The sequence below is a fragment of the Porites lutea genome, chromosome 8 (genome assembly GCF_958299795.1).
Source record: "Porites lutea chromosome 8, jaPorLute2.1, whole genome shotgun sequence".
Classification (NCBI taxonomy): Eukaryota; Metazoa; Cnidaria; class Anthozoa; order Scleractinia; family Poritidae; genus Porites; species Porites lutea.
In genome coordinates, this window is record NC_133208.1 from 27,901,925 (window position 1) to 27,909,424 (window position 7,500).

The 7,500-nt window shown below is 41.5% G+C and overlaps 1 protein-coding gene across 1 annotated transcript in view; it reads left to right on the plus strand.

Annotated features, from left to right (window-relative positions):
* Positions 1-4,677, plus strand: part of LOC140946995 (uncharacterized) — a 10,292-nt gene extending 5,615 nt beyond the window's left edge. The window contains exons 3-8 of the mRNA XM_073396078.1: positions 1-45; positions 724-1,059; positions 1,511-2,122; positions 2,412-3,193; positions 3,558-3,880; positions 4,292-4,677. The exon at positions 1-45 is cut by the window's left edge and continues 248 nt beyond it. Of these exons, the coding sequence (XP_073252179.1) occupies positions 1-45; positions 724-1,059; positions 1,511-2,122; positions 2,412-3,193; positions 3,558-3,880; positions 4,292-4,597 (2,404 nt within the window). The 3' untranslated portion in view covers positions 4,598-4,677. The remainder of the gene's footprint in view (positions 46-723; positions 1,060-1,510; positions 2,123-2,411; positions 3,194-3,557; positions 3,881-4,291) is intronic.
* The last annotated feature ends 2,823 nt before the right edge of the window (positions 4,678-7,500 follow it).

Here is a 7,500-nt window from a genome sequence, read left to right on the forward strand (position 1 = left end):
TGTCGCTGTACTGCAGCAGTTTGCGAAACTTGTTGCGAGGTCAGTGCTTTAATTAACCTTTTATCGTATCGATAAATAATTATTAAAAACAGTTTGGCGGAATTCGAAACATGTGGACGACGGCTAACTTACAATGCAAGCGCAATGCACAAGTCGCGCAAGCACTATGAACAGATCTCTCATGAGGTAGCTGGGTAACTGGCGGGACAAGAGTAGGGTGTAGTGCAATTTGACTCTTCCCAATTCCTATTGTGGCTTAACAGCCTAGACGCGTGGAATTAAGCAATTGCACGCGATAAATCCCTCCAGCTACGCAGGCTATACATAAAAGGAATTAAACCTTTACTGTTAATTTTGTTAGCCTTTCCTCACTCCGCTATTTAGATCATTGCAACCAATATTTATTACCTTCATTAATCCTTTTGCTGAAACATAGGAGGCTGCAATGGTCCTTCAGAGCTCTGTTGGTTAGACCGATTGTACTGATATAGGAGTTGTTGAACTCAGCTGAAACACTGGATATTTACCTCGCGCTGCCACCCTCGTTTCCCTCATCTGGCGGGTTCACCGCTCGACATTCGCTCGCCTTTACTCCCCTCGGTAGATCTGAAGAAAAAAAGAGACGGCGTGCATGCAGTCTAGTTTTCACACGGCAGCGAGAACCATTTTCTTTTTTAATTACTGACATTATCATTAACAGATGACAACCGTATCTTTCCATAGAACGGATAATGTAGAGGCAACGAATAAATGGAACAGCATCATTGAGAAGATTGCAGCTTGCGAACTCGGTTCAATGACTTTTCGTGTTTTACTCCAAGAAATGGAAGGCCCCCAATGCTATCTGGATAACGCTGAGTACCTTGAGGAAGCAGACCCACACGCAGTATATCCTACATCAATTTATCGCACCTGCGAGGGCTACGTGTTGGCAAAACCCGATGCTTCCGTGATTGAAAGTACCATGAGCCTGTCTCTCACAACTACTATTAAAATTGTCAATGGTGTGCTGAATCCTGCCAATCATGAGCTGAGGAACATTTACCAGGCTCTTGGAAGGTATACCATCCTACGCGACCCCTATTGCATTTTGTTCTAAAATAAAAACTTACTTACTTGACGTAGTTTGAACGGTTTTTTAATTGTGCTTAGTGTATAAGGTAGCAGTATTTACCCTTTATTTTAGAGTAGTCCTTTTAGAAAGATGATTACCTCACACCATTATTCAGTAGCCAATCACAGGCAAAGAAGACCATCAAATATTGCACCCATGCGCATGGCGTCGGCTATGTCTTTTTCTTTTCTTGTTTGTTTTTATATTTCAGGCTGGTTTTTAGGCACTTAACTGAGTCAACCTCTTTTTTGCCAAATGTAGCACAATATGGTTTTCCCCTGCCCACAACCGTCTCTTATTGTTGTTTTTAGCAACCACAGCATGACATTATGTTTTAATGGCAGTTAAAAAGCAAGGCGATTCAACATTACAGTCCCCTTTCTTTATTTACTTCAGATGCGTCGCTGTTGTTGACGACAAAGTGGAGAAACTCTACGGCAACGCACTTCAAGCCTACTTCGACCGGTACAACATCGAGCTGTGCAAGCTGGTTTTCTCCGGCAATGAAGCCAACAAAGATGTTTCTACTGTGGAAAATATTCTTGTGTCGTTGAAAAGGAAGCGCGTCTCCAGAAACGAGCCGGTGCTGGTGATTGGCGGTGGCGTGATATCAGACGTCGCTGGCTTTGCCACGGCACTGTATCACCGAAACACCCCATACGTTATGCTCTGTACGAGCATCGTATCTGGAATTGACGCCGGACCCTCCCCTCGCACCTGCTGTGATGGCTTTGGCTTCAAGAATCTGTACGGAGCATACCATCCCCCTGTGCTTACACTTACAGATAGATCATTCTTCCGAACCCTTCATCATGGTTGGCTGAGACATGGCATCGCTGAAATTGTCAAAATGGCAGCAGTGAAGGACGAAAGTCTCTTTAACTTGCTGGAGAAAGGATCCTCTGCTCTGGTGTGGACAAAATTTGGCACCGAGATGGAAGATTTTAATGGTGATCATACAGAATTTGGAAAGCTGTGTGATTTGATCATTGGGAAAGCTCTTGAAAGGTAAGTGTCTTAACTTTCGTCTTCCCATCGGAGGGGGAAACAGCTTCGACTGGCTACTAAGGCTTCCCGTGACAATACCCTGAACTTCTGGATGAGTCACCTTGGGCCTAATAGCCATTACATATGCATGCGGCGAAAATTTTGTAAAGTCCAGTAATCCATAAGAAAGCTATGGAAGAACTTTTTTGCTGCCTTTTACCATGCTCAAGAAAGTGGTGCGTGGATAAGTTCATTATTCATTTTATTGTTAGGCAATAGTTAATGGTCAATTGTCTTATGTATTTTCCAGCTACGTGATATCTGAATACGGAAACCTTTGGGAAACGCACCAGTGCCGTCCACATGCCTTTGGTCATACATGGAGCCCTGGGTACGAGCTGCCAGCCGGCATGCTCCATGGCCATGCTGTATCGACTGGAATGGGATTTGGGGCTTATCTTTCTTTCTGCGAGGGCTGGACCACTCGGGCCGAACTTGATCGCATCTTGACTCTGCTGAGTGATCTTGAGTTGTCCTTGTGGCACCCAATCATGCAAGACGTGCAGCGCATCTACAGTTCTCAGGAGAAAATGATAGAAAAACGTGGAGGAAATCTCGCAGCCCCTGTTCCCAAGGGCATTGGCAAGTGCGGATACATCAGTCACCTACCTTACGAACTCCTTGTCATGCGCCTTCAAGAGTACCTGAAGATCTGCCAAGGTTACCCCAGAGGAGGCCTGGGAGTAGAGGCACACTGCAGGGATGTTGGATTAGAAGACCCGACAGAGGGCAGCGTGAATCAGGCACTTCCCGAGGTGCTCAACGGGTACGAAAATGGTTGTCATGACGACACAAAAGACAAAGATCTGCCAATCCACGACATCCTCGTAAGCAATGGCCATCCAGAACTACACAATGCCTATGAAAAAGATTTTCAGCCGGGCGAAAAACGTAAGGAGCTGTCGTACTCTGAATGGATCGAAGCTGTACAGAAAAAGAGAACAAAGAACATTCCTTCCCATGTCGCTTTTGAACAAGCTGAAGATACACCAAAGCCACCCGTTTTCAAGCCCAACGAATTGTGTCATCCAGGTAAATATACGTCAGGCGATGTAAACTATATCCGGTCTCTCCGTTAGTGGCGTTTTCCGATGATCGGAAGTTCTTAATATCTTGGCTTGTCATCTTAACATGGTCTTAACAGGAAAAATTCCAGGAATTATACTCTAGTTCGAATAAATTATTTTCTTTTCAAAGTAAACAAAAATTAAAATTGTATACTTCGAAGAATGTTAACCATGTGAATATCGCATTTGAATATGATACCTTGTAATAGAAAAGTCACTTCTTGTAGAGTTTAATTTATCCATACATTTTATTAATTACAAATGGCAAAAAATGAAATTAAAGGACAAAAAAAATCAAGCCGAACTAAAAGGTAATCTTTTTTCTCAAGGTGTTGAAGACTACGCTATCAAGATGACGCAGGTTCCAAGTCTAGACATACAGCAGATTGCCCTCGCTACAGAGGACCAAGAAATGTTCACGCCATGTATGGTAGGACAGCTGGAAGCACAGTTCTTAAAGATGATGGCACAGCTGGCCAATGCTAAGAGGGTACTTGATGTGGGTACGTTTACTGGGATGTCTGCCATGGCGTTCGCTGAGGGGCTGCCATCCGATGGTGAAGTAGTGACTATTGAATTCGACCCTAAGATAGCTTCAGTCGCTGATCAGTTGTTCCGCAGTTCGTCACAGTCCCACAAGTTAACTCTTAAGGCAAGTTTTGCACGTCGTTAACACTTCACTTTTGCAAATATCGCTATATCTTGCAATCTACTCAACTTAACCACCTTCGGCTCCAGCGATAACAATAATTCACATGATAATTTCGTCTTTTTCTCGATAGTTTTTAATCGGCTTAAGGCGATTCATCCATCCAGTGATCAATCAGCCCATATAGACATATAGCGTATTAATTAGAGATTTATCCATCCATCGAGCCATCCATTTATCCTATCCTGTTCTGTTCACCCACTAGCCCGTTCACCCTTAATTACTATCCATTCATTCGCCCTCACAAATTGGTACTCGTTCACTCGATCCTAGAGCTATTCATTCATCATTTTTTTCTATTTTATTTAATAGTTAATTTTTTCTATTTAATTGTCCCATTAAATGTGCCATTAGGTTGGAGATGCCGTTAGCGTCATGCATGAGCTTAATTCCGCGGATGAGAAGTTCGACATTGTGTTCTTAGACGCATCCAAGGATCAGTACACCTCCTACTACAAGATCGCTCTTGACATGCTTACACCCTCTGGCTTCATCATGGCAGACAACTCACTGTGCGCGCTGCTTTACGATGAAGATGATTCCAGAAGACAGGCCTTGCATGACTTCAACCAGATGATCAAGAATGACAAGCGAGTAGAACAACTGGTGGTGCCTTTCAGGGAGGGCGTGTCTATTATAAGACCCAAACAATATCTGTGAAAGAGACATTATTTAATTATATTCTGTATATTCAATTCTTTTGAGGGTCAAGAGATAATAAATAGCATTAAATTACTGAACTGCGATTATCATTTACTTTTGTTAAGGAACTTTGCAAAGCCCTGTCTTACAGTTATCAATTTACCTCTTATCACTCCATCCGGTACAGTCGACTCCCGAGAACTCGAATCTTCTAAGGAAATCGAAAAAAGTTCGAGTTATCTTCGGATAGTAGTGTGCGCCGCGAAGGAAGACAGCGAGACCATCCCCTCGTTGCTTTTTTTTTTTCTGCTCACATCTCTTGTGACTGTCCCTACGATCTGAACGTCTGGAACAAGCTATGAGTTATCGGGAGCTTGAAGCAAATAACCGGGAATAAGCAAATAAGCAAATGGATGCGGAGGACTGTACATGTGCACGTATCACGCACAATTCACTTCAAGGGCAGCAAGAGATATAGATTAACATTTTGAAAAAGGAATTAGGAATCAAGGGTTGATAAATATACTGGGATGGACACTGGATTTGAAATACAGTGACAAAAAAGTAAAGTCAAAGAATTGACACGGTTGTTTTGCGTGATAAAGTCAGTGTTTCGGTCTTCAGTACACATTTTTTTTTTCGACTTGTTACTCGCTTAAAATATGGTTCGAGTCATCGAGGGTAGAATTATATAGAAATGATCTGAAGGGAAACAAACATTACTTCGAGTTAGAGCGAGGTTCGCGTTATCTAGGGTTCGAGTCATCGAGGGTCAAATTGCAGTAAATGTAAGAAGGAAATTCAGGGGAAATCGACTTTGGTTCGAGTTAGCGCGAGGCTCGAGTTAGTGAGGGTTCGAGTTATCAGCAGTCAACTGTATTTGCAGCTTTGACTACGAAAACTCTCGGACAGGTACCACCTGGCGAGTAGTGGTTGTTTCGTGTGAACATGGCTCTTAGGCGGTTGTTATGACTACCTGTGTCTAAATTTCCCGAACTGAGTTCAGATAAATTCCTGCTTACTTGGCTTTTCACCGTCCCCACTATTTAAATACCTAGCTGGAACTGTCTAGCTGACTGCATGTTGATTATTATGTATAAATTAATGAAATAAGTACATAAATTAATTAGATATGTCAACTTCTTAGGCTTGGGTAAGCCTAGAAATTCATACCCGATTAGGCGACTGAAAAATGCTGTACCGTAAGTCAAAGACAAAATATCTGTTCTCGGGTCTCTGAAATTGTTTTACTAACTGTATAAACGAAGAACGAAGAGTATTTTTCACTGGATCATAGAACGCATGAAACCTTCGCGTTCATACAAGCGTTCTGGCATGGCTGCTGAGCCTTTGAAAACGTCTCTTTCAGTGAACCTCCGTTTTGATCGCGTCTAAGAAGACACAGGCCAAAAACACATAAAAGGTCACCCATTCGTTTTTAAATACATATTAGTATTACTATAACTGTCTACGGACCGTTTTTTTAAGAGTTATAAAAATTGTAAATTATCCTGGGATGCTCGAGCAGGTCTGGTCTACTCTATAAGCACGCGCGATCGGCGGTCACGTTGTCGAGAAAAGGTCATCACGTTTTAACCTGAACCGCACTTGCCTATAAGCTCGCTTATAAGCCTTCCCCCATAGTATAAGCCCCCCTAGTTATAGTCCCTTTTTACGTTATTAAAAAATACATCCGTTTATAAGCCCTCCTAACCCCCCTTAACCCTTTAAGTCCCAATAGTGACCAACAACAATTTTCTCCTATAACAATGTCCATACATTGTCAAGAGATAGAGCGGTTTTCATTTGAGTGTCGAAAAGTAATTGGTTTTGCACTTTCTACACGATGCGATTGGCTTAAAAGATTCGCGCCACCTTTTCATCCAATCAGAAGTAAAACCAAAGCCAATTGTGACGCGCTCGCATGCATTTTCCCGCGCTTTGCGTCAGCCACATGTAATTACTTCGAGTTTTGATTGGTTCAATGTATTGTCTGTGTCCTATGTGATTGGCCAGAGTAATTACTTTGGTTTTGGTTTTACGACACTCAAACGAAAACCACTCTAAGGTTGTGAGAATATAAAAAATGATCATGAAAGAGAAAATGCCGTGATGTTTTATTAAATTCCCTCAACTAATTCTTAAAGGAAATGTATGGAGATCAGTTTGGAGAATTTGTATGTGGATACTGGGGCTTAAAGGGTTAATAGAGGTTCTTACGAAGATGTATTAGCCCAGGGATTATTTGAAGCAGCAGTTTACGGTATGCAAAAGACTGATTTTTTAAGTGCACAATTAAGAAACACAAGTTTGCTCGTTAGATATTGCACGAAACGTTTCTAAATCTGTTTTAGATGGTCATTAAGGTATGCAAAAATAGAATGGAGAATACAATAGTATGGAATCGCTGCGACCTGTTTATTGACTTGTTTGGCATATTAGTTTCGTGTAGGCTTCTAAAACTGGTTAAAACCGGTTTTGATAAACTAGTTCTGATAAACGTTAGACGTACGTCAAGTTGAGTTGCATCAACTGGATGTTAGTACTTGTACAAGTTAGTCAAGATAAGTTTGACTGACCCGAGAAAGCCAAAGCTACCCGCTTTCAAGCCCAACGAATTGTGTCATGCAGGTAAATATAAGAATTGTGGTGTAAATAATATCCAGCCATTTTAATATGTGAAGATTTGCAAGAAATATGATGATAAGATCAGTCCAGCAACACATTGTACACCTGCTTCTCGAATTTGATGAGTTTCAATTTATGGTAAATTAAACAGGCCTTTTGTTTTCTTGCAAAACTTGTGAAAAAGTGCCTTGTGAAAACAACTAATTAATTTTTTTATTCTCCAACTGTGGAATTTTATTCCAAAATTTTTCAGATTTAGAAAAAGATAATCGAATGAAAAAGTTACGCAAAAT